This window comes from Heptranchias perlo, chromosome 22, assembly GCF_035084215.1.
Source record: "Heptranchias perlo isolate sHepPer1 chromosome 22, sHepPer1.hap1, whole genome shotgun sequence".
Classification (NCBI taxonomy): Eukaryota; Metazoa; Chordata; class Chondrichthyes; order Hexanchiformes; family Hexanchidae; genus Heptranchias; species Heptranchias perlo.
In genome coordinates this window covers 34,880,204-34,907,345 of record NC_090346.1, presented here as the reverse complement: position 1 = coordinate 34,907,345, position 27,142 = coordinate 34,880,204, and the positions used below count along the sequence as shown (strand labels likewise).

General features: G+C 42.4%; 1 protein-coding gene across 3 annotated transcripts in view; it reads left to right on the top strand.

The window, feature by feature from the left end:
* Positions 1–27,142, top strand: part of bmerb1 (bMERB domain containing 1) — a 90,349-nt gene that overhangs the window by 29,646 nt on the left and 33,561 nt on the right. Inside the window, exons 1-2 of one of the 3 annotated variants that reach the window (XM_068003244.1) lie at positions 738–1,821; positions 12,940–13,063. In XM_068003244.1, the coding sequence (XP_067859345.1) occupies positions 1,716–1,821; positions 12,940–13,063 (230 nt within the window). In that variant the 5' untranslated portion in view covers positions 738–1,715. Of the gene's footprint in view, positions 1–737; positions 1,822–9,476; positions 9,663–12,939; positions 13,064–27,142 lie in introns of those variants that run through there. The other 2 variants (XM_068003246.1, XM_068003245.1) reach the window with 2 other exon arrangements.

Genomic DNA, 27,142 nt, shown 5'->3' with positions numbered 1-27,142 from the left:
AGGTCCAGTATCTGGTGGTTTTGAGTTCAAAACACAAAACTGCTCATTTCAACTCTAAAGAGAGGTCATAAAAATAGCTGGAATGAGAAGTGGGATATTCACTGATGCAGTCAGGGTGCCTCTGTGAGATGAGGTCAGATGATAAATAGAATTATATAGAATTTACAGTGCAGAAACAGGCCATTCGGCCCAACTGGTCTATGCTGGTGTTTATGCTCCACACGAGCCTCCGCCCATCTAACCCTTTCAGTGGGTGGAAAAGTGGAAAAACGTTGCATTCCCCAGCACTGAAAAATCTCAGTTTGCTGAATACAAGACTGACCAGGAACACTGGATGCACCCGTGTTTCTGGCATCTTTATCAATAAGTAGTGATGGATGCTTGGCAGTCAGATAGATGTACTTCCCTTACAGCTATTATGAGAATTGGCTGACAAGAAGGTATTTGTTGCATTGATGGTTGGACCCAGTTCCACCGCAACGAGGCCTCCAGTGTTTGGGTTTATCATAAATTGCTCCGGGACCGCAAGCTTAAAAAAAAGGTTTGTGTGGTAAACATTAGTCCGTAATCCCCGCCCCCCCCGGTTCCGACTCGTTTCTTGTTCGCTCGTTGATGTGGGTACCGGGCCCGCCAGCTCTCCGCACATGCGCACTTGCTCACCGGACCCCCCCCCACCTCTCTAAGCGCTGACGTCATCGGGGAGGTGGAGCCTACTGGGCAGCAGCATGGAGTGAGAGAAGGAGAGAGAGAGATATAGGGAGAGGGAGAGAGAGAGAGAGATAGATAGAGAGGGAGAGAGAGAGAGATAGGGAGAGGGAGATAGATAGAGAGATAGATAGAGAGTGAGAGATAGAGAGAGAGAGGGAGAGAGATAGATAGAGAGAGAGAGAGGGAGAGAGAGAGATAGGGAGAGGGAGATAGATAGAGAGATAGATAGAGAGTGAGAGATAGAGAGAGAGGGAGAGAGATAGATAGAGAGAGAGAGAGGGAGAGAGAGAGATAGGGAGAGGGAGATAGATAGAGAGATAGATAGAGAGGGAGAGAGAGAGAGATATAGGGAGAGAGAGATAGATAGAGAGATAGGGAGAGAGAGATAGATAGAGAGAGAGGGAGAGAGATAGATAGAGAGAGAGGGAGAGATAGAGAGATAGGGAGAGGGAGATAGATAGAGAGATAGATAGAGAGGGAGAGAGAGAGAGATATAGGGAGAGAGAGATAGATAGAGAGATAGGGAGAGATAGAGAGATAGATAGGGAGGGAAAGATAGAGAGATAGATAGAGAGAGAGATAGAGAGAGAGGGAGAGATAGATAGAGAGATAGAGAGATAGATAGGGAGGGAAAGATAGAGAGATAGATAGAGAGAGAGATAGAGAGAGAGAGAGAGGGAGAGATAGATAGAGAGAGATAGATAGAGAGGGAGAGATAGATAGATAGGGAGAGAGAGATAGAGAGATAGAGAGAGAGATAGAGATAGATAGAGAGGGAGAGATAGATAGGGAGAGAGAGAGGCAGATAGGGAGAGAGATAGAGATAGATAGGGAGAGAGAGAGAGATAGATCGATAGAGAGAGTGTGTGAGTGAGGGAGGGAGGGAGTGAGGGAGGGAGAGAGAGATAGATAGAGGGAGGGAAGGAAGGAAGGAGAGAGAGAGAGGAGCACTGGGCAGAGGGAGAGCCGCACACCGCACCCGGCACCCCGCAGACAACGAGCAAACCATGGAGCTCAAGACATCGCCGTCAGCTTCTCTGGAGAGCAAGAGATCGCTGAAAAGCTACGGCGCAGTGGAGGAGACTGAGTGGAGCAGGCTGGCCGCGGAGAAAGGCAAGTTACTCGGAGCTTGAGCTGGGATCTGACCGGGCAAGGCTCCCTCCCCCGCTGTCACTTCAGGGCTGAGTGTTGCTTACAAGCCGCGCATTCATTGGAAGTGCATTGGTGTAGAAGGATTGCAGGGAATAAGATTTAACGCGAAGCACAGCGGCACGTTGGATGGGATGTGGCAGCAGGCTTGGGTGTGAAAAGGATGCATGTTTTTGAGTGCTCAGCAGCCTTTTATCGGTTAGCATTCTCGGTTCTGCATCGTGCAGAATCCACCAGCAGAGTTTGATGTCACCCGCCGCCCGGGACCTTGTTCCCAGGGATCAAGGGGTAGTTCCACTGGGGGAAAAAAATAATGTCAGGACTATCCATCCCTGTACATGAACAAAAGCGTGGGAATGGCTTCGGAAGAGCTTTTCTGAGTAGCAAAATGGGCCTTTAAGAAACAAACATAATCTTAGGTGTAAATTTGAAATAGTTTTATCGCAATGTAAAAATGCAGTTACAATGTATTTATTTTAATGGGTTATTTGTGCAACAATGAAGTCTTCTGAGTGCTTGCCTAGTGTTTGATTTGGCCAAAATATTTGAATTATTTGTGCCGCCTCTTTTTACACAAATATAGTCAAAATATAATGACAATAAAAAGAATTTGCTAAATTCTCTCCTGCATATTGCACAAGAAACTATAATTGGGTAAATACGTTTTAGGTCTAGAGGTCGGCTGATTACGAGTATATAAATCAGCGGGGTTACCCCGAGGTAGTTGTTTCAAAGCGGAATAGTGATACAATATTTATTGCATTTGAAATGAAGTAAAAATAAATGCTGGAAATACACAGCTGGTCCATCACCATTTGTAAAAAGAAAAGACAGATTACTGTTTCAGGTTTATTTATTTTTATATGGTCATGTAAGCATGGAAACTGAATTTATATACGAAAATTCTAATTATGGAAACATACAAATGACTTCCCAATATTTTATTCACATAATGTAATAGCAAATCGGCCAAAGCATTTAACTGGGTTGAATGAGTAGGCAGCATATCTGAGTCAACAAATATTAACCGTTTAAAATGTTGGAAAGCTTTATTGAACAATCCATCAGCACAGTAGAATCCCTGAAGGAATTGGTGTAACCTACTGCACAATGTACAACACATACATAAGACAAAATATGGAACAAGAAGCCATGTATTATTGTTCAGTGAAGATGTGCAGTTTTTATATACTGTGCATCTTCATAGAACAATGATAGTTTTACTTTAAGACAGTGCTGTTTTCTAATGGTTTGTATTTAGTAGAATAAATTGCGGTGCATGCAATCAAACATTGCATTTTTAAAATGGCCAGTTCTAATGATTCAATATCCTTTTGGAACACATGGACTGCAATAAGGAAATACTTGATAACTCGATAAGAGATAATTTCACAATCGCCCTGTGTGTTTATTTATGTTAAATGGAATATTGTGTAGGTTTTAATTTCCTCAGAAGCGGGTATGTTTTGCACTGCTTACACATGTTACTCTGTGATTATGAGGTGTCACCAGGCAACTGATTCCTTTTAACTTTCTCAATAACCCATCAGAATAAAATTAGTTTTATTTACATGACCCTATCTATAAAGTTCGATTACAATAAAATAATTGTAGCTTTTAAGAGCAAATGTTTTTCATTATTTAGTTCCCTTAAATTGTCTACGGTGTCAGACAATGCTGAATATTGTGACTGGCAGTAATCAATAGTTTTGTACACTCACTCTGGAACAAATTAAAAGTTCTAGCCAAGTATAATTTTGGAATATGATGTGAAAGAACTTGTAGGTATAATATAGTTTTATCTCGGATGAAAATTCCCTTTTCTTTTAATATTTTGATATAAAATGCAGATTTTGCCAACTGAATATTTGAACAGGAGACATTTTCAATACATAAATAAAATTGAATAATCTTTCACAAAACATTTTTAATATAAAGAAGTTGTACATTTAGATATAATTGACAACAAATATTCAGTAACAAAACCATGGATATTTATATAATCTATGTTTAAACATTATTACGTTCAATGCTGATAAAATTTCTTATACACCTCCAGCAAGGATAATACGTATACAAGCAAAACTGAATGTTATAAAGAGTGATCGTGTGATTTTTAATTTAGTGTTTTAAGCTGTGGCTATCTTCTGCAGAATTGTTTTCATTGTTTCTGATTTGGTCATTAACTTACATTAGCAACTTCTGATTTGTGCTACCCAGACAGAAGTCATAGTAGACCACAGTACAGAATCATGTGATGAGTCAGGCAAAGTACTGTTATTACTTCAAAAGGTGGCTGTATGGTCACTTCCAGTACAGCTGTTAAGAAAAGATGTTCCATTTTCTTGCCTAAATCTTGAACACGCAGCTTGCTGTGGAAAAAAGAAAAAAATAAAGATTTGCATTTATATAGCGCCTTCCACAACATCCCAAAGCGCTTTACAACCAAAGAAGTACTTTTATAGTGTAGTCACTGTCCCTGAGGTACACACTTCTTACTAAGTCAACTGACATGACATGAGAAATAAAACAAGTGCGTTGGAAGCACAAATTCAGCTTAAAGGGTACAATTTAGTAGCCATTATAGAAACCTGGCTGTAACCTGAGCTAATTATTCCAAGCTGTAGGATCTTTAGAAAGGACAGGGAAATTGGGAAAGGAGGGGGAGTAGCAATATTGATAGAAGACACAATTACCGCAGTAGAAAAAAGGGATTTCAGTAAGGTTGATTGGGCAGTGCAAACAATATGGATAGAGTTAAGGATCAGCAAAGGATGCAAGACTCTGGTAGGTATTGTCTACAGACCTCCTGATAATAGTGATGTAATGGGGGGATGTATAAATACAGAAATCAGGGAAGCATGTAGAAAAAACAAAGTTGTCGTAATGGGAGATTTTAATTTTCACATAGATTGGGAGAAGTAGACCAGTTCAAGTAGTAAAGGCAATGAATTTCTGGAATGTACTCAACAGTTTTCTAGAACAGTATGTTTTAGAACTGACAAGGGGACAGGCCATACTGTATTTAGTGATGAGTAACAAACCAGAATTAGTTAACAATTTGATGGTAAGGGAGCATCTTGCAAATAGTGACCATAATACGATTGAACTTGATATTAGGTTTGAGAGGGAGAAGGGAGAGGAACATAGGAACAGGAGTAGGCTATTCCGCCCCTCGAGCCTGTTCCACCATTCAATAAGGATTTACCCGCCTTGGCTCCATATCCCTTAATGCACTTGGTTAGCCAAAATTTAACAGTTTATTTAACAATCATTTAACAATGCCATTTTCATACTATCCATGATAGTCTCGCCTGCATCTGTCTTTAATGGGCCCACATTCACCTTTACCACTCTCTTTTTCTTAATATATTTATAAAAACTTTTACTGTTAACTATTGGCAGTCCATATAAACTACATCACAGTCTATTACTTTAGTTACTTCCTCAAAAAATTCAGTTAGGTTCCTTTGACATGACCCACCTGTTACAAATCCATGTTGGCTCTCTCTAATGGGCTCAAATTTCTCTTAAGTACTCAGTCAGGCTATCCTTAATTATTTTTTTAATGGAATGTGGGTGTCGCTGGCGAGGCCAGCATTTATTGCCCATTCCTAATTGCCCTTGAGAAGGAGGTGGTGAGCCACCTTCTTGAACCGTTGCAGTCCGTGTGGTGAAGGTTCTCCCACAGTGCTGTTAGGAAGGGAGTTCCAGGATGTTGACCCAGCGACGATGAAGGAACGGCGATATATTTCCAAGTCGGGATGGTGTGTGACTTGGAGGGGAATGTGCAGGTGATGTTGTTCCCATGTGCTTGCTGCCCTTGTCCTTCTAGGTGGTAGAGGTCGCGGGTTTGGGAGGCGCTGTTGAAGAAGCCTTGGCGTGTTGCTGCAGTGCATCCTGTGGATGGTACACACTGCAGCCACTGTGTGCCGGTGGTGAAGGGAGTGAATGTTTAGGGTGGTGAATGGGGTGCCAATCAAGCGGGCTGCTTTGTCCTGGATGGTGTCGAGCTTCTTGAGTGTTGTTGGAGCTGCACACATCCAGGCAAGTGGAGAGTATTCTATCACACTCCTGACTTGTGTCTTGTAGATGGTGGAAAGGCTTTGGGGAGTCAGGAGGTAAGTCACTTGCCGCAGAATACCCAGCCTCTGACCTGCCCTTGTAGCCACAGTATTTATATGGCTGGTCCAGTTAAGTTTTTGGTCAATGGTGACCCCCAGGATGTTGATGATGGGGGATTTGGCGATGGTAATGCCGTTGAATGTCAAGGAGAGGTGGTTAGATTCTCTCTTGCTGGAGATGGTCATTGCCTGGCATTTGTCTGGCATGAATGTTACTATAGTTTCCAATATCTTCCCCATGACAGATATTAGACTAACAGGTCTATAATTTCCTGGTTTCCCTCTTACACCTTTCTTAAATAATGGAGTTACATTTGCAATTTTCCAATCTCAAGGGACAATTCCTGAATTGAGAGAGCTTTGGAAGATTATGGCTAAAGCATCTGCAATTTCCTCACCTACTTCCTTTAAAACTCTGGGGTGGAAACCATCAGGTCCTGGCGATTTATCAGCCTATAGTGCCAGGTAACTACAGTCCTGTTAGTTTAACATCAATTTTGGGGAAGTTACTGGAATCCATCATCAGAAACAGAATGATTGAGCACTAGAATAAGTATGAGCTGATCAGAGAGAGTCACTCTGGATTTGTAAAGGGTAGAGCACGTCAGACTAGTCTAGTTGAATTTTTTGAGGTGGTCACTGGCATAATGGATAGGGAGTGTCTGTGGGTGTTGTCCATTTGGACTTCCAAAAGGCATCCAGGCTCTGCACAAGAGATTATTAGCAAAAATAATAGTGCATGGAATTCAAAAGTGAAAAAGTGATGCTTCAGTTGTACAGAGCCTTGATCAGACACCACCTGAAGTACAGTGTTCAGTTTGGGCACCAAATCTCAGGATAGATATATTGGCCATGGAAGGAGTTACAGCGCAGATTCATCAGAATGATAACATGGCTTAAAGTGTTAAAATATGAAGACAAGTTGCATAAATTTGGCTTGTATTCCCTTGAATTTAGATGGTTGAGGGGTGATCTAGTTGAGGTATTTAAAATGATTTAAGGGTTCGATAGGATAAGTACAGGGAAACTGTTCCCTCTGCTGGGAGAATCCAGTACAAGAGGGCATTAGAGCTGGACCATGTAGGAGTGAAATCAGGAAGCACTTTTTCACACACAGGGTAGTGGAAATCTGGAACTCGCTTCCCCAGAAGGCTATGGATGCTGAGTCAATTCAAATTTTTAAGCCTCTGATTGATAGTTTTGTTAGGTAGGGGTATCAAGGGATATAGAGCAAATGCGGGTAAATGCAGTTGAGGTACAGATCAACCATGATCTAATTGAATGGCAGAACAGGCTCGCGAGGCTAAATAGCCTTCTCGTGTTCCTATTTGAAAATCCTTATTGGGTTGATAACATCAGTGTGCTTTCAGATTGCCCACTTCAGTTACTTATTCTTAATTAATTTCCATGTTATTTCTTTTTGTTAGAATCTTTATAATTCAAATTATTTTGATGGCACTCTAATGTCTGGCATTGGCAGCTATTGTGAAGGTTGTGCTTTGTTGGGCCAGAATTTGCTGTAGCTGGTCAACGAATGGCGCCCGCTGTTAGTTAGACTTGCCTTTGCCCGTTTAATTTCCATAAGATCTTGCACTGGAAGTAGCGGGAAATGTGAGATGGAAATGGTGCGGTGCCCTCTACAGGGCATCTGGGATCTGTGTGAACAGGGAAAGCAATGGTGTATCTCCTTAACCAGCCAGATTGAAGGATTGTGAAATGAACAGTGCAGAGTCTGAACCAGGAACTGTAAGTGAGAATAATGAATTCAGTGTCAAATCAGGTACAGAAAGAGAAATAAAGAGAGGGAAAGATTGGATTAAGAAAGAAAGAGGGAAAAAAAGACAGAATGATAAAGTAAAAAAAAATAATTTAAATATTTTTTAAAATCTCCAACAACAATTAAAAGCTGAAAGAATGAGACTCCGCACTTGTAGTAGTTAATTTTCAGTGCCAAAGAGGTTGTTTGGCAGTATTTAAAACTTATCACGCTGTTAAAAAAGGTACTTAGACTTAAATGGACAAGCCCTAACTTTCTATGACGAGTTTAGTTCGTACCTACCATGCAAGTACAGGAACTTCACACCTTTCACTGCATTTCAATGGTGCGTCAGACAGCGAGATCCCGTTTTCACAAAGCTAACAACGGAGCGGCACATCTTGGACAGAATTCCAGATTTTGGCATTTAACCGCGTATCTGCCCTCACCTGAAGTTGCTGTGCGATTTGTGGAAAAAACTGGTGAGCGCCATTAGCCTCACTGTTATTTTGACAGCAAATTCTGGGCCATTATTTTGTTGTTAATATAAGCGCAATATAATCGGTAATGACTTATTGAATCATGGCTTTTTGTGCATTTACATTTTTGAGAGTGTAGATTGCTCTGGTAGTTTTGTACATCAACAGTAATCATCAGTACAAATATGGCTAACTCTTTTGGCATTAAAATAGCAAATATATAATTAGTTTTATAAATTCTCAATTTTTGTGTGCGTGACAAATTAAGATTTTTTCTGAGATTGCATATGTTTACATCATTTGAAATTATAGTACAGGGTATTTTAGGGATTATATTGCATTGGCATGTCTGTTTTAGGTAATTGTGTATTTGTTTGTATGATATACAACCTCTTTTATTGTTTGTACTAATCATGTTTGCAGATTGCACACTTAATCTTATCCTTTCCTTAGATAATCATTGTTGACTTACATGGCCTCCTGATAGTCCAAAAGAAGATAGAATTTTTGCAGCAAGATTTTAATTGGTGATTGGCATCCATGTCAATTATAGTGGCATCATTTACTATTAATCCCAGTGCTTCCATATTAGCATAAAAGGTACTCACACATGCATATAGTCTGCATGTTCTGTGATCATGAGAAATTAATATAAAGTAGTCCTGCACAGTATAGATGGAGCCCTCCTTTTCCTAATATGCCTACATCTTTCTGTAGCTTTGATCATGTGCCATTGATTTGAATATAAATCTCTTAAACTGATTTGTTTGTACCGCACAAAGAATGTTTAACTACATATTTATTGACACAAATTTAAAAAATATTTTTTGCCATTTATCAGCGTGGTATTTGCTACCCCATAGTCTTTGGGTTATTTCCATACAATCTTGAGCAGGAATTCCTTCTGTACACGCTACTCTATAGCAGCACAGCCAGAAAATGCATAGAAACAGCAAGCGACTGCGGTTTTGTTTCATCTCCCTGAAAATTGGCATTAAGTGGAACCAGTAATACCTCCAATTCCGTTTTTGGCTCATTTGTTCAATCAGGATGTTAAACCAAACCATACTAGTTGCATAGGCACCACTGAGACGTTCCAGTTCATTATCCCTGTTAAGGTGTGTTGTTTTCTCACACTAAGAATTATATATTATCTTTCAGTTGTGGAAATTGAATTTTTATGATTACTATTAAATGATGTGATTTTCTATATTTTGTGTTGATCATATTGGATTTATGAAATTCTATCTTGATGTTGCAGAGGCATTATCTTGATCTTACAAACTCCATGAAAATCCAACATGCTGTCAAGGATAATTTTATTTTTAGCTTTCCATTGTGCACCTTGGCAACCATGATTACATTTAGAAGATTGGATCTGTATTTTGTTATTAATACGTTACTTATTTTTTGAGTACAAAGCTGGATTGATATTCTGCTCCAAATGTAAGTCTTATATAAAACTATATATTTATATTTCAGAATCAATAATGAACTCAGAATTCAGTTGAAAAGTGAAAATGATTTTATATTACAAAAACAAGGTTAACAATTTCAAGGCTGACATCTTAAAATGTATTTTATAGCCAGAGAAAATCTTTACACAATAATGCCCATAATGTTAATGTAGATTTTGCTTTTAAATTTTGCAATTATTTAATTAGTATTGAAATGAAGAAGCACAAAATACCTCACTTAGCTTTTAATTGACAACATCCTTTATATGTGCCACTTTTGAGGTTCTCATTGTTATTTATACCCACTTTGTTTTTACACAAAGTATTTCTGGTTAGCATTTACAATATGAGGAGGCTGTTTCAACCACGCATATTCTCTGTACACCTTTATCATGAGAACTGTTTTTCTCTCTATCAATTACAAAGGCTGACTAGCTGAATAGAAAGAATCAGCAAACTAGCATTTGTATTATCTAACCATATCTTCAGGACTTCAATTCAGAAGGCTTCACTTCCAAAGAATTACTTTTGAAGTCTAGTCACTGTTGTTATGTAGGCAAATGCAGCAGCCAAATGTTGCGCACAACAAGATCCCACAAACAACAAATAATCAGTTAATCTTTTTGATTGTGTTGGTTGAGGGAGGAATGTTGGCAACTGCATCAGGACAACTTCCTGTTCCTCTTCAAATAGTTACAGGGGAACTTTTGGGCAAAACTTTCTGAAGTCCAACACCACCAGTGGGGTCACACAAGTGGCGATGGTTTATCAGAAAATAATGGGTACGTTGCCCACGATTTTCTGTCCATTTCATTAATGGATGCATGCTGCAAGTGAGGCCCTGCAAACGTTGGGGGCCCTGAGAGAATTCCACCTTTTATGTTAACCTGAACATAAAAGATGAAGCCTCTCTTTAACATCTAGCCCAAATAAACTACCTCCAACACCCCCTCGGTACTGTACTAAACTCTCGGCGTAGATTATGTGCGCAAGTCCTGGAGTGGGGCTTAAACCTTCTGTGCAGAGGCGAGTGCTAACAACTCAGGCAAACTGATGCTGAGGACTTGAGCACAGGACTGAAAATTCTGAAATCCCACAGTTTGTGTTGCGGTTTAGAGGAGTTTTAGAAATGTCCCAATATGTGAAAATAGTAGTTACCGGATGCTAAGTTTAAATTCCCTCCACCTAGGAGAAAAGTTGGCCCAGATTATCCTGCAAAGGCTAGATCGGTGACATACACTATAAATGTCTTTGATCTCGCTGTTCCTAACTTTTGATGGTTTTCTAGTTAGAATACGTTGTAGGGAGCAGAGTGGCGAATCGGGCTCACACCACCGACCTAAGAGCTGAAGTGACGGCACATTCACCACCCGGAGCTGCGGGAGGTGTTCAGTGAATGGACGTGTAACTTAAATAGATTTTAATCTACAATCGAGATTTGTATTAAACACTGAGGTCTTTCTAAAACACTCAAGTGCCCATGACAGAAAGATTAAGGAAAATTTGACTTGGCTAAATAAACAAAATAAATGATTTGAATAGACGAAAAACTGCCTGGGTTCCTTTGTATTTTATAGCAGATGAAACGTTCCCAGGATCGTTGCCGTCACAAAATTATAGCACCAAATTTATCCGAGTAAAGGATAAATAACACCGTGCACTAAAATTTAATTTTGCCTCTTCATTTTCCATTCTGATCTTGGAGCAATAAGTCACACCGCTGCCAGGCCACCAGTGCTGTTGGCCCAGAATTTGCTGTAGCTGGTCAACTAACGGCACCTTGCCCTTGCCCGTTTAATTTCCATGAGATCTTGCACTGGAAGTTGCTGGAAATGCGAGATGGAAACAGCGTGGCACCCTGTACAGGGCATCTGGGATCTGAGTGAACAGGGCAAGCAACTTTGTATCTCCGTAACTAATCAAATTGAAGGATTGTGATATGAACAGCGCAGTCAGAACCAGGCAGTGTAAGTTAGAGTGGGTGAATTCAATGTCAAATCAGGTATGGAAAGAGAAATAAAGAGAGTGAAAGAGTGGATTAAGAGAGAAAGAAAAAAGAGACAGAAAGAAAAAGTAAAAAAAAATTTTAATTAACATTTTAAAAAAAATCTCCAACAACAATTAAAAGCTGAAGGAATGAGATGCCACACTTGTAAGGGTTATATTTTTAGTGCCAGAGAGGTTGTTTGGCAGTAATTAACATTTAACACCCCATGAACGAATAAAAAAAAATTGAAAAGGGCACTTAGCATTAAATGGACAAGCCCTCACTTTCTATGACGAGTTTACTTCATATCTACCATGCAAGTAAAGGAACTTCACGCCGTTCAATACACTTTAATGGTGAGTCAGACAGCGAGATGCCGTTTTTGGGAAGCTAACGGTGGAGCAGCGCATCTCGGACAGCAGCTTCTGGATTTTCGCGTTTAACTGCGCATCTGCCTTCACTTGAAGTTGCTGTGCGATTTGCGCATAAATATCGGTGAGCGTCGTTAGCCTCAAAGGAAAATCTAGGCCATTACTTTTAAGTCTGAGTGGCTGAGTTCCTGTTCTGAGCTATACTGTGCACACGATAGTATCCTGGTGCGAAAACCTGCTTCTCCCTCGGAGGGATCCAGGACGCTGTCGAGCATCTCCTGGATAATCGGAAAAGAGTGGGATAGATGGTGGTCAGCATGCAAACCATCTGACCATCCTCTCTCTACAGCAGAAGAGCATGGCCTGGAAAGGAACTTTGTGATGACTGGAAAAAAATGCTCTTTGTTTAAGAATAGATATCCTCTAGAGAAAATAACTTCAAAACACTCGAGCACAAACCACTTTTGATGCATACAATGTGGTGCGGAGCTGGCTGACAGCTGTCTAAACCTAGTGCTGTTGTAGCACTGTAAAGCAGGCACCCGCTCTATAAAGGCAGCATTATAGACTTCAAGTGAATTTAAATTACATATGAATTATAGTATCTTAATCTGGAAGTATAGCCTTCATTTATAGGTAATTTGAGAACCTATTTTATAACGTAACAAAGCAAGAAACTGACTGCCTCGATTTACGTGATTTATATTACTCAAACTATTTGGCATTGATTAACAAACGAAAATGTACTGTTAGCACCTTAATATATGCTGATTGATGAAACTGTTTTGATTTGGTGTCAGTCAATGTTAGTGAACTGGTGGCTCATGTTTTGATTGACGAGAATGGCGAGAGCATGTAATTTTCCCAGTTTTATTTGCTGTGACTTCACCTTGTCTCCTCACTCGCAGATCAGCTTGACATCATCTCAATGGCTGACTTGACCATGACACCGGATGAAATTGAAACAGAAATGGCACGAATCCAGCAGCTTCGGGAGGTGTTGGTCAGGAGGGAATCGGAACTCCGATTTATGTAGGTATTTGGACATCTGAATCACTGTAAAACCGTGTGAGTAATATGTGTATTATTTCTCCAGGTAAAATACAATATTCAGTGCACAATATTGTAAAAGTTAGGTGCATTAACATTGTTATGCAGCGCTACCTTTCTTATTCATACCTTATATTTACTGTTTTCTATCCACAAAATAACATCTTAAATGTAAATATAAAAGGTGGTACAGTGCTTTGGGCATTGAGTTACTGCACCATGGCATGCTGGAACATGGGTTCACAACTGCAATATCTACATGCTGACATACTCAGTAATGAGTGGAGCCCAGGCATTTCCCTACAGGGAACTAAGGAAAATTAAATTAAGTGCTGAACATGATGAAATGTTCCATGTCTTCACCTAGATGAGCTCAAAAATTTACTTTTAAAAAAAAGATTTTAAATGCTCAAACAAATTTACTTTGCTTACTGATGCATGCTTACCTCATATCAAATAATTGAATTCTTCATTCTGGCTCAGCCTGCAGTAAATAAAGCAGCTAAATTTAACATCTGCATATTTGACCCCATGAATAATGAATACGTTCATATATAGTTGGAAATAAGCTTCTTATGTGGCTGTCTATTAACTGAGGCTTTGAAAATGCACAGAATTTTGTAACTTCAAGATTGAAAGAAAAGATAACAACAGCTGTGCAGCAGCAGATTTAAAGCGGAACAGATGCCTAATTGGACACGTAAGCCTGAAAATGACTGAGTGGTGTCATCATAAAACAAAAGGGTAAAGCTTCTGTTAAAATGGAGAGGAATTTGATAAGCATGCGTTAAACGTTCGTACGGTAACTTCACTCTCAGTAATTTCCAGACTATACTGTTAGTGTTTCCTGCATTTATGAATAATTTATTTATTTATTGAAAATGTTCATTGGTGGAAATGGCAGAGTTTTATAGGGCTTGAGAGCTCACACAAAAGCAGACGGTTCAGATACTAACCTTGAGTAAACAAGCTGAACCTGTAAAACTGTAATTTTTATACACAATATTTGCACATTTTTACAAGTTTTGGGCCTGCCTCCCTTGGACTGGTCATTCCCATAAGTGGTCTGATATCTTGCATTCAGAAGTGTGCCTGTACTGCACAATATCAAATTATACAATAGCGTAACCCGGGGGTGTAACAATAGGGCAGCTGTGTGATCTGAACTGGACATCTTGTCTTTCAGACATGCCCTCACACACGCTTCTCTAATCTTTTTTAAGATGGACGGAGAAGCACTTTGTAATATGAGGCCAGATACGAATCATTAAACTGCTTTATTACACAGACAGCAAGTGAACGTACTGAGTAACAGTCAAAGGATATTTCAGTTGCTTCACTCAATCTCACCTCTCTCCTGAAAAAAAATAGAGAAAAAAAATAATAAACCATGTGCCCTGTCCCTTTCATGGGCTCACTAACTTGTTTTTGGCATTACCTTTCTTTGTAGATGACTTCTAACTGCAAAAACTGACCACCTGCATTTTAGCTTACAGCTCTGGGCTCCAGGCCTACACCTTGCAGTCTCTTGTTTAGAACCTGATTGTCCTTGTATCTGTTTTTAATTTCCTGTGTGTTCCTGGCCAGGGGGAGGGCTGCGACACTGACTTTCTCCCCGTTCACCTCCTGCTGTTCTCAAAATGAACATTCTGGATAAGGGGCCTTGTTTAAAATAGGCTGTGAGCTGTGACATCCCACAAACTGGCTTTAATACAGATCTTCAATGCCAGCAGCCTGTGGCTTTTTAAAAAAAAACTGAATGAATTCACTTTGTTTTAAAACATAACACTTAAGCATAACTCAGTCCCAAAATCATTTTTATGAAGAAAAATTTGATCAAAATTCCTGAAATTTGGCACATGCTGTAAATTGTATTTTTAATTTATTTTCCCAAATGCAGTGGCATTACAGGTAGATTGAATTGGACAGCAAGCATGAGATCCAGTAATTGTATTAGAACCTTGGATAATCTAAGACTTTACTTAGCAGTTTAGACCTTCATTGATATTAACAGTATTACACATCTCGCAAGTGCATTGTTATGAGAAGAGTGTGATCAGATAACTTGAATTTTCCAGGTGATCTACTTTTCTGTCTGGTGTAAGAATAGTGGAGAAATAGAAGTTTAGGACTCAGATTTCCAAGTGCTTGTTCAATATATGAGAAACTTCTATGTTTTATATATAATTACATCATTGTTCTCAAAAGTTTAGTGCTGTGTATCTAGGTATTAACCATATGTTGAAAGTTAGCAACAACAGAAGGTTGCATTTGAGACATGTGATTAAATTGATAGACATTCATGGTCTTCTCTCCTCATTTACAATGAACAACGTTTAATGCTGTTCAGTTCAGGGGTCACCACGGAGAGCCGTGCATGACTTTTAACGTGATGATGTTTCCTGTTGTGATGTTGCAATGTTTCTTTCTGCCCCTTTTTTCCCCTCTCCCCTCTCCTCCTGAAAATATTGATTCCTTGTTAAGGTACAGGTACCACCACTCTCCGGTACCTCACCCAAGTGGACATTCTTCATGTGTAAGCCTAGACAGTGATTGTGGGCAGGCTATTCAACCAAGGAGACAGCACAGCCAGCCCTGTCACTGTCTTCACCCAGCATACACACACACACTTCCAGAAGAGGTTGCTGGATAGTCTAGAACAAGCTGGTTCTCCTCTAATTCAAGAGAGTTGAGACAAATTGTAATGCCCCTCTTATCACCCAGCTGAGATCGGGTAATTCAGCATTGAGCAGGATTGGACCTGGGACCTTACTCATCTGTATGAGCCTCTGGGGGGAGACCAGTGAGCTGTTTCATTGTGGTTTGGATTACTGCACTGTGGTTATTACCAAACGAACATATCTTTCCTTTTGCTAAGGACAGTGCTACTTTAATCACCTGAATTCCACCACTTTATTCTGGTTGTTCCTATTTTAGTTACACCATCTTCAATGGTTAGTTTTAAGAAATTCTGTATATTTTAATTGACTAGTGTTAAAGTATTTATTTAGGATGGCTGCCCATAACAATGGATTGACTTCAAGATTATTAAAATGCATGACCACACAAAATGCAGGAATAAATAATGGTTAATTTGCACAACAGGGATTAATGGATATCAACAGTAAGGCTGCCAATTAATGGAGCCAAGATTAAATTACTTGAATTTACTGTAATGAACTGCTGTATCTAAAAATATATATGTGGCCAAGAATGGGTTAAGCAATTGCAGTGCTTTATCTACACAGATAATGTGCTTCCTGATATGAATCACTGGGTACGGAACTATTAAAGGCTGATAGGAATTCCAATGTCCGAGAAGAAAACATGATATGTTCCTGAAATATAGGCCATGATTTTAGCTTGGCGGCAGGAACTCAGCAGGTGGGTAATTAGTCGTGTGGGAAACCTGGAAAAATTTTTAGCACGTCAGTTTGAGAGATCGCAACTGAATTGAAGGTACTTAATTTTACTTCCGGGTTTCATGTCTCCAAGCTGCGCTGCTGGCGTGCTGCACACCCGCATGACGTGCTGTGAACTGGAGTATTTAAAGGGCCAATGCAAAAATGGATTTTGAAAGAGAAAGGAGGAGCAACGAACATGGAGCAGCACAGAGCCAAGGCAGCACCCTGGTTCAGCAATGCTTCCCAGGAGATTCTACTGGCTGGTGTGAGAAGCAGGAGGGAAGTCCTCTACCCAGCTGATAGGAGGAAGTGACCTGCTTGTGCCACTAAGGAGGCGTGGCTGGAGGTGACAGAGGAGCTCAGGAGCACGGTGCCCAGGTCCTGGTTTCAATGCAGGAAGCGGTTTAATGACCTAACCAGGTCAGGAAAAGTGAGTGCATTTGCTGATTCACCCACATCCTGTGAAAAGAACCCCCCTCCCCCTCTCTCACTCTGTGTTGGCAAGGCTATTGCATCACATCACTCTTCACATCCACTTAGGTTTCATCATCGACTTACCTTCACTTTCTGTGTACTTCTTCATCTCCCCATTTGTGTACCCACCACTGCCACTCACCCCAATTCTTATGCAATGTGATGCATCTGTCTGACAGTCACTCTCTGATGCATCTGCTTCATTGTCGGCCTCACCCAAAGCAATGCATCCATTGGGTGACCACATCACCTTCACTCACTCACTCACATGTCTGCTCTTTCTCCCCTCGTAGGAGAAGAGAGTGCAAAATGGACGCGAGAGGATTAGGACTGGAGAGGGCCACCACGCATTGTGGCCCTGGCGAAGGAGGAGGCGTTAGATCTGAGCCACACGGTTGAATGCCTGGCCTCGTCAGAGATGGCGAGACTGGCAACCTGCAAACGGCTGGTGACAGAACTTTAACATCTTTCACACACATTATGAATTGATGTTATCAATGATTTGAGCTGTTGCACACCTCAGTATGCTTATCGCAACATCACTTCTGCGATGATTCTTGATATTGCGGTATGTTTTCTTCCAGGACCTTCAAGGAGTGCTGAAGAGGCCGACGATATAGATGAGGGTGATTCCTCAGAGGAGCTCCATGCCTCTGAGGGTGCGCCATCACATTCTAGTGAGCCATCCACCAGCGTAGATACTCACACCTCGGTGGGTCCTATTAGAGAGGTAGTTGGGTTGTCACCTGCTGAGTCACCACACACAAGTGAGCACGAGTAGGCATTGGTGGCAGGGGCTGCTGTGGAGAGTCCGCATCGGTGGGCGCACTCCTCTCCAAGCTCTGCTTGGCTGGACGCAGATGCTGAATCCCGGGGGCCAGCATCGAAAAGGAAAATGATCGAGGTACAGACACACCTTGGAACATACTGGAAGGCTTTCCACGCTCACGCTCCACAATAGTGGAGAGGGTGGAGGAGTCCACCTGCAGCATTAGTGGACTGGTGGGTCAGGTAATTGTGGGAATGTCTACGATGGAGAGAGTGGCAGCCTCCATTGTGCTTCAAGCACGGCTCACAAATGAGTCCATTCAGGGCCTGACAACGGCCGTGCGGACTCTGGATGCCAACATGTCTGCTGCCTTAAACAGGCAGACAGATACTTTAGCCCTGGCCTTAGAACGTGTCACAGATCTGCTCCAAGCTGTTGTCCAGCAGAGTGGTGAGAGTGATGTGGCTCTGGCCCAGGAGAGGGATGATGGCGAAAGGGGTACATGGAAGTGGGGGCTCCACTCAAAGCGCTACCACGTCTCATCCGTTGCCCCCCCCCTCCCCCCAACGATGCTGCCTCCTCTCCAGATGGCCGAGTCTGCCCCTGATGGAGCAGTCTTTGGTGGGGCCCTCAAGGGCTCCAAAACCCAGAGGATCTCAGCAGTCAGGGCAGGGACCTGAGCAACCTGCCACTACCTCTGCTGAAGCCACGAGGGATGCACCCTGTAGAAGTAGTAGGAAGAGGAAGGCAAAGGTTTTGTAATCATCAAGGGTATGCACAAAGGTGACTGACTAAATGTCATGTTTTTCATTTCTCTTTTTTTATATTCAAAATAAATGTCATACTTGTCACCACCAGTGCAATGTCTTGTCCATTCTGGAGCCCCTTTCGTGAAAGCGCCCTTGCATGTCCCTCACATGAATGGCAAGACTTGACATCATCCATTGGGTGCATTTATAATGCGTGTATGTGTGGTTGTTGGACTGTTTAGTGAAAACAGAGTGGGTAGGGCTGGTGGTGGTGATCGTGGTGCTCGTTCCAGGTGGTCTGAGTACTTGACTATCTTCACTTTGCAGATCTCCTTATGAGAATCTATCAAATATGAGTGATTCCCTGGCATCACAACCAGCCAAGTGTGCCGATGGGTTGTCCATCGTCCTCCTCCTCCTCCTCCTCTTCAATGAGGAGTCAAACCCGGAAGTCAGCGGGTTGGAGCCGGGATGTGGTCCCACTCCCAAAACCGACAATTCTCACTGTCCACCCACCCCCTCCCCCCCGCCAACACACCCGTTCTTGGGGGTTAAAATTTACCCCATAGAGACAGCTGATTAAAGAGTTTACAAGGCTGGATCCATAGTCAATGAGTAGAAAATCTAGGCCTAATTTAGTCTTTTCATACAGTTGTGAAACTAAGTATGTAGATCAACAAGCAGAAAACGTTTATACTGATGAATAGGAGGCTGTTGAAAGAAAATAATTAATCTTGTAATAGTAAAGGAACCAGATGGCTGGATTTATGAAACATTAAATTCATCTTCCAAAATGTACAGAAAAGTATTCAGAAGCAGCTGGGCAGAGTTCTAAAATGCTGACTTAGACTAAGGGCTCGATTTTACCGGCGAGTTTCCTGTGCGTTTCCAGCCGGGGGGCCCCGAAAATCCCGATATCCAGGCACGTGACCGGATCGCGCCACGATCCCGCCCACTTCCGGGTTCCCCGATGACGTGCGGGGGTGCGTGCGTAGCCCCCACTGGTGGGAATCCCGCAGGCAATTAAAGCCAGCGGGATGCCACTTGAGTGTATTTATTTTGCTTGTTCAGGTCATTAACTGACCTGATTAAGGGACTGTGTGTGATCTTGGAGAAACATGGGAGTGTTTCACACACTGGGGGAAACAGTCCTCGTTGAACTGGACGTGTTGCAGCCGTCAGCCTGTGGCAGCTGCAAAGGTCCATTTGACAGGTGGGGGGGGGGTGACCCTCACCCATTGCAGGAGGCCGCTCTGTCACTTGGGACGAAGTGTGGTCTCCACCACCCCCCCTCCTGACGGTCAAAGTCACCAACCTGCACACTCACCCCGGGGTCCGGAGACATGTACCGACCTTGCGGACCCTCTCAGATGTACATATTGCGGATGGGGGCCGTCGTAGCTGCAGTCATGACCCCCTCGGAGGGCGAACAGCATCACCAGCCTCGCCATCCACCTCTGACACGTGGAGCTCCACAACAGAGTGCTGTGACACATCCACCTGTACAGCAGGAGGGAGGGCTACCGCAGAGAGAGACACGTCGCAGAGGGCACTACCCTCGCCACAGGGTCCACAGACCGAGGCGCAGCTCCCCGGACCTGTCCGAGCAGCAGTGCACACAGAGGCGCTGATTCACTCGACATGTAGTCGTGGACATCTGCAGCCTCTTTCATGCCGAGCTGCTCCTGGCTGGCCCCAGCACCATCTGCTTACCTGTCGCTGCCAAAGTCACCACTGCCCTCCACAACTTCTCCACCGCATCCTTCCAGGGTGCAGCCGGGTACACCGCTGATGTCTCTCAGTCGTCTGCGTGGAAGAGCCCTGCAAATACACCTGCACCTACTCTGCAGTAGCATCAGTGGTGGGTCCTCATAGTGATACCCAGGAGCGGGCATTATTGCACAAAACAGACAGGATTCACGGAGACATGGCAGTGGTGGTGCCAATATAATGTGTGATGTGAGTTGTTCTGAAATTCAATATAGGTAACACCCATGACAAACCCTCAAACACCCTTGTGCATCCCCTTCATGCTCACGACACGTTTTCCTTACGCTGCCTACTGCACATATGTGATGCATGCCCTGTGGCTGCAGCACAGGTGGTGGCAGGTTGAGTGAGGCTGGCCGTGAGGGAGATGCACGAGAGGGTGAGTATGGGATAGAGCCATGAGATTAGATGAGGATTGGGTTGCGTGTTAGTGGCGGGGTGAGTACTCGCGAGGTGAGTAGGTGCAGGTAAGATGAGGATGGGGTTTGAGTGGGTATGAGGGGTGATGTGACAGAGTAGTGTTGGCGGTGCCGAAGGAGATGTGGGGTGGGGGCAGTGTTGTGGCAGACGGAGTGCAGGAGAAAGACTACGTGTTCTCACTGTGGCTGACCTACTGCGGTCATTGGAGCGCCTCCTGCACTGTATGCAGGTGGGCGATATGTTGGTGGTGCAGGTGACCTCCTCTGCCACCTCGAGCCAGGCCTTCTTGGTGGCAGAGGCAGGCCGCTTCCTCCCGCCCGCCGGGTGGAAGAGCTCTGTCCTCCCCCTCCTCCTCACCCCATCTGATGATACCTGGGGTGAGGCATCATTAAACTGGGAGCAGCCTTCCCCCTGGGCTGCTCCATGCTGTAATGTGTTCTATTGGTTGCAGCATCTGTCAGTGGAGGACTGCCCCTTTAACTAGAGAGCCTCCAGCTGACAGATCGTACTGCGCATGCGCAGCCCGCCCGACGCGCAGACCAGCAGCGCGGACCCCGGAGGAGCAGGTAATTGGCTCCAATTAGTGGATTGCCTGCGACGATCGCGCGGGCAACCCACCAATTTCACCGGGCGCGTTGACCACGCTCCCGAAACCCAACCCGCCGGAAACCCGCAGGCCTGGTAAAATCGACCCCTAACTTTCAGAAGAGTTTATCAGCTTATAGCAGAAAGCAGGTTCTTGCAGCCTCAGTTGTTCACAAGGAAAATTAAAATTTTCATACATAATTTATTGCTTTAGCCACTCTGTAAATACGGATACTTGGACTTAACAGCTCTCTTCACTAAACACTGTAATGAGAATGTTACTGCTGGTGATAAAGGTACAGGAACTTCAAGATCAAATCCTTGGACTGGTTTAGTGTGCTAATACAATAAAGCATGTGGACATTGGTAAGACTAGACTGCTACTGAGCAATGTAAAAATGGTCTTCGCAAAGGGGAAGGAAACTGTGGTGGGGGTGGCGGGGGATGAGTTAAACCAGGCTGGGAAGAATGTAAGTGGATGAATTTAGAAAGGGCTATTCAATTTATCAATCCTGTTCTTTCAAACTCGCACAGCTTGCTCTACCACAGCTTTGATCTGAGGTAATCAATTGTTAGCCTAACTAATAAGCTGCATTATTCAACTCTGTCCAGTTCCTCTCCACAAACTTTGTGCCATCAGTGCAGGGCCCAACATGCTTCAATGGAATATTTGATCAGCACTCAATAAAGCTAACCTTATAAATTTCAGTCTTGTTCTTAATTATGTGCTTATTCAGCTGCTTTTGCCGGGCGCCTGTTCTAGATATCTGCTCTGGGGGAAAGGGAAAGTTTCTTCTAATCTTTAGCCTCACTTGAGGCTTCTTAATTTTGTACTTGTGTTCACAGTTCAAGTTAAATAACCTACAAACATCTAAGTTATCGTCTCCTCTCAGTATTTTAAATCTTGTTTTTATCGAATGAGAGCAGTTCATTTCTTTGAGTTTCTCTTTATAATTTAGAGCCTAAGTCCTGGAATATTCCTCCTCTATTCTCTAACCTCTCTCCAGTGCATTAATATTCTTTTGAAGATGGGGTGCCCTAAACTGCATTCAGTGACCTTATTTATAAGTTATACAGAGTTAAAATACCTTGTTTCTTATAATGAAGTACACTTAATTACCTTTGTATTTCATTTTGACTGGATATGTTCAGATTATGGTCAACAATCAGATCCAAATCCTTTTTTTATCACCTTTTCTACCCTTACACATCTTGTATGAGATAGTTGCAGAACGAGTTGCCTACTTATTGCAAGACCTAAAAGAGAGGGAGAAAAAAAAATCACGTTTGTGTGTGTATATGTGTGTGTGTGTGAGCGAGAGAAAGTGGATATTGCTGCTTGGTATATTTAATTCATTCTAGTAGGTGTTCAAAGTCAAGAGCATTATTGCATACCATTTACTTTGAATACAAATATAAATTGCTTCAATTTAGTGACTGCCAAGAAAAAGTGCTGTAAAGTGTAGAACTCGGGTTCACAGTGGTTGTAGATAAAAGATTGCTTCTGAATAATGTATTTCCCCCCTGTTAGTAGGGGCACTAGTACAAAAGGTGAAGACAATGTTCCTGTGTGGGTGTTGACTAAGCTTGTTGGCTCAAATTTAGCATTTCTTAGCAGAGTCAAACTGCTTTCTGAGTAAGTTATTCTAGAGAGAGAATATGGAAGGGTGCTTATCAATGGATTTTTTTAAAAAAGGAAGTTATCTCTGTTCAAAGAATTTCGATCCACTTTAACATCCTTTTATTTTTCTGTCTTTTTGTTTTGGATATTTTTAATGCACTCGTGACGTTATTCATATAGCAAAAATGAAAGAAGGAACTTCTATTTATATAGCACCTCTCACCTCAGGACGTCCCATAGTGCTTTACAGCCAATTAAGTGCTTTTTGAAGTGTAGTCACTGTTGTAATGTAGGAAACGCAGAAGCCAATTTGCGCACAGCAAGGTCCTACAAACAGCAAATAGATAGTGACCAGATAATCTGTTTTAGTGATGTTGGTTGAGGGATAAATATTGGTCTGGACACCGGGGAGAACTCTCATGCTCTTCTTCGAATAGTACCACAGGATCTTTTACGTTCACCTGAGAGGGCAGACGGGGCCTTGGTTTAATGTCTCATCCGAAAGACTGCATTGCACTGAGGTGTCAGCCTAGATTATGTGCTCAAGCTTATGAAGTGGGACTTGAACCCACAACCTTCTGACTCAGATGAGAGTACTACCACTGAACCAAGGCCGACGCCTAAATGGACAAATGACTGAGCCAAACAGAGCGAGAGAGCTAAATTAATACACATGAATAAAGTTGAAACATCCTGAGTTAATGACATTGGCCAGAGTCATCTTACGTACGGTGAAGTTACTGCATTGTTGCATTTTACAGCTGACTGGTTGATTTGGTGTTAATGCTACTATTCGTATAATTACCACCGTAGGATTAAATCTAACTATAATGCAAAATGCATAGGATTAAATCTAACTATGATGCAAAATGCCCAATGGCTAAAACAAGAAGTTAGGTTAGTTGTTGAGGAAACTGGGGGAGACAAAACTGATTAAAGCAACTTAATCTGCAATTTTCTGCATCAAATTAACTCACTTCACATGTTGTTAAACCATAACTGAAGTAGGCTTTTAGTACTGTTAGGTCACACTGACCCAGCAATGTCTCATGTTAGTGGCGTGTTTGCTTTAGTCATTAATACTTTACAGCAGTGGAGAGAACAGAGGAAAGAGGAAAGATTATTCTTTCTGGAAAATGTACTGGCCAGTGCCTGACTACTTAATGTTTCATTTTCACCTTAGCAGAGATGTGTTCATGAATGTATATCATCTGCTAAATGTTAACCTAAAATTAGCTTAATAGTCACCTGCTTACCTGTAACTGTGAAGCTATGAATTTTTACATTGCAAACTGCTTCCAGGCATCACTGGCATCTCGCACTTCACCATATCACAAAGGAGGGAGGGGGTATTGTCAGTCTCCCATCTGACCTTCAGGACCCGGAGAAACTGTTGGGGTCCCAGAGGCAGCCCAAAGACTTCAGCAACAGTTACTTCTCAATTTTTGGGGGGATTACTCCAGTAGCAGCCAGCAGGTCCTGATGCCGCTCAGACCTGCAGCTGCATTCCTGTTTCCTGCCCTGCTATTTGGTGATAGGCCCCCTTTGAGAGCGGTCACCTATCGGAAAAGAGTTTGCAAGTGCATTGAGGGCTTCAGATTTCTAAACTTTATAAAGTTAGAAGAGCCACAGGTAGCCATACAGGTATGCATTTTATGTAATTCCAAGGTGTTCACAGGTTCTAGATGTCTGTAGAATTTCCTCTTTGGGCACCCAACAAGGGCAGCGCACTTGAGGTGATCTGCACCTGTAAGAGGAGAGCTGCCCTGGATTTTTTTTTAAACCCAGGTCAGTTGCATTACCGGTGCTGTTAGCTCACACTGACCCCAGCGATGTATCATGTTAGTGGGGTGTTTGCTTTAGTCATTAATACTCTACAGCAGTAGAGAGAACAGAGGGAAGAGGAAAGATTACTTTTTCTGGAAAATGTACTGGCCCCCAGTATCTGGATGCCTGATGCTGTGGCACCCAATAGTTGGACAAGAAGGAAGGTCAGATGGAAGGCTGAGAACGCCCCCTCCCGCCTCATTTGAATCCTTATGTTAGACCCTCCCCTATTCCAGGCATAGGCTCAGTACCAACCGTCTGAGGCTGCTGAGGAAATCTGGCTTATGAACATCCAAGGAGTAGATGTAATGTTCTCACTTCTAGTTGACCATAGTTTTGCATTAGATCCTGGCTGTGCCCTCTGGCTGTGGAGGAGGAAGAACTTCAGTCTTCTGCACGTGGTGGAGCTGCCCTGATAAAAATCGTAGCATTGATGAAGAGTTTGATTCCAGGGACGCGTTGCTTAGAAACGTGAAACCCAAAAAACTCAAAAGGCTTAAAATTGCCTAAAGTATAACGGAGGAAAACTGCCACAAATCAAAGGCTGCAAAAGCTTGCAGTCAACTAGCAAACTGCAAACGTCAATGGCAAAGAAAACTGGGTGGCTGTAAAACGAGCTGCCAGTTTGCTCCCGCCCATTTTGTGCTACTGCCAAAGATCAATTTCATCCCCACTATGTAATACAACCAAGATAACTATAGACAAACTGCCTTAAAGCTCGCCACGTTCTGTACACAAGTGTGGCTAGTGTATAGTAATAGTTTCGTCAAATACATACAGTGCAATAAAAACCTCACAATGTGTGGTTGACATCTTCTTGGTATTACCGAAGCTAGGTATGGAAAACATGACAGTCCATCGTTTAGCATTGGCTCCTGTCTCCTCCTTCCTCCCCTCCTTTGCTCTACTTAAAGCTTGAGTAACAAGGGCTGCTCCTCAGTCTGCTCTGCATGTTGAGTTAGCTGAGGTGGGTCTGCACTCCATACAGACATTTGGAATTTAATGCAGATCATTCTCCAGCGGGCAGATAACTGTAAACCAATCTCTACAAATCATGGTTTAGTAAGGATGAAAACAGCTTATCAAGTTGTCTGGTTAGCATGTGATGGTTGGAGCTCCACGTAGCACATCTTTGAAAAGCAACCATAGAGACCAGCCTGCCCCTCAGTGAGACATTAGAAAGGTTTGTGTGTTCCATAACACAGTAAATATCTTTGCAATTATCAGCTTCATTTCACAATTTCTGAACATGGGATTTTTTGAAACACAAGCTTAGGTGATTAATTGGGGTGGAAATTGGTTATGGACTCGGACTGACGGAGCGCGCGCCCAAGGCCAGCCCGAAATTAGGCCTCGGGCCTCGTTTCAATAATTTAGGTGAGCTGCTGGCACATGTCGCGCCTTCAGAGGCAGGTCACTCATTTGAAGAAGGTGAATTTTGGGCTGCTGGCCACCCCAGCAGTAGCCCACATGTAAGTTCTGGGGGGGAGGGGGGAGGACAACGAGAGGAGATCTGATCACGGGTCGGCATTGGCCCTCGGGAGTGTTAAGCCCCTCATTAACATATGCAAGGGGCCTAATGCCTGTTTGAGGTGGTCACCAGGGACTCCTGAAAAATCCCCAATTTGAGGTCGGACATATTTTAAGCACCCATAGGGCGTGAGAGACAGCACCATGAAATTGGTGCTTCTTGGCCCTGTGCTGAGCCCAAAAATGGACGCAATGGGGTCCAATTTCTACCCCATTGTGTTTAAATATAGCATTTTTGATGAAAATCTTTTTCTAAACTAATGAGGATTAATTTGGAATTTAATGTAAAAGAATAATGAAGCGAAAGATGGGCATTGATTTAAACAATAATGTTTAGCTGTGAGGAATATCTGATACAACAAATACTGTCCATGGTGATTAAATAGAACATACAAAAAGAGCTCTATGGCAAAAGAAAAAAAATTGCCAAAAACCACTGTCCGACATTTGAATCAAAATAATTTATTAAATCCGATGACAAATAAACATTTTCAGGATCTAAGGAGTAAGTACAAAACCCTGGACTTTAACAACAGTAAACACAAAAGTTAATTTACTGATACAAAACAATAATTAGTGTCTAAACCCCTCGCAGTGCTAACAAATGATTTTGTTTTCCATGAAGGCATTACACGAACTCCCAAAGTTTAATGAGATCACTTCAGTCACTTAAGTAAACGAAATGCATCGGTTTGATTACTGCATGCAGGTCGATCCCAGTAACAAATGAAGAACTGTTTTATTTGGAAGATTACTCAGACATATGTTGTGGCTAAAAGAAGATGAGTCCATACAATACTGTCAAGCTTTCATTTTCACTTTAACTTCTGAATTTACTATTTGTTGGAAGTCCAGGTTTGCTAACTCTCTTCCAATGTTCTGGGCCTACTGAAATAATTAGTAACTTATTCA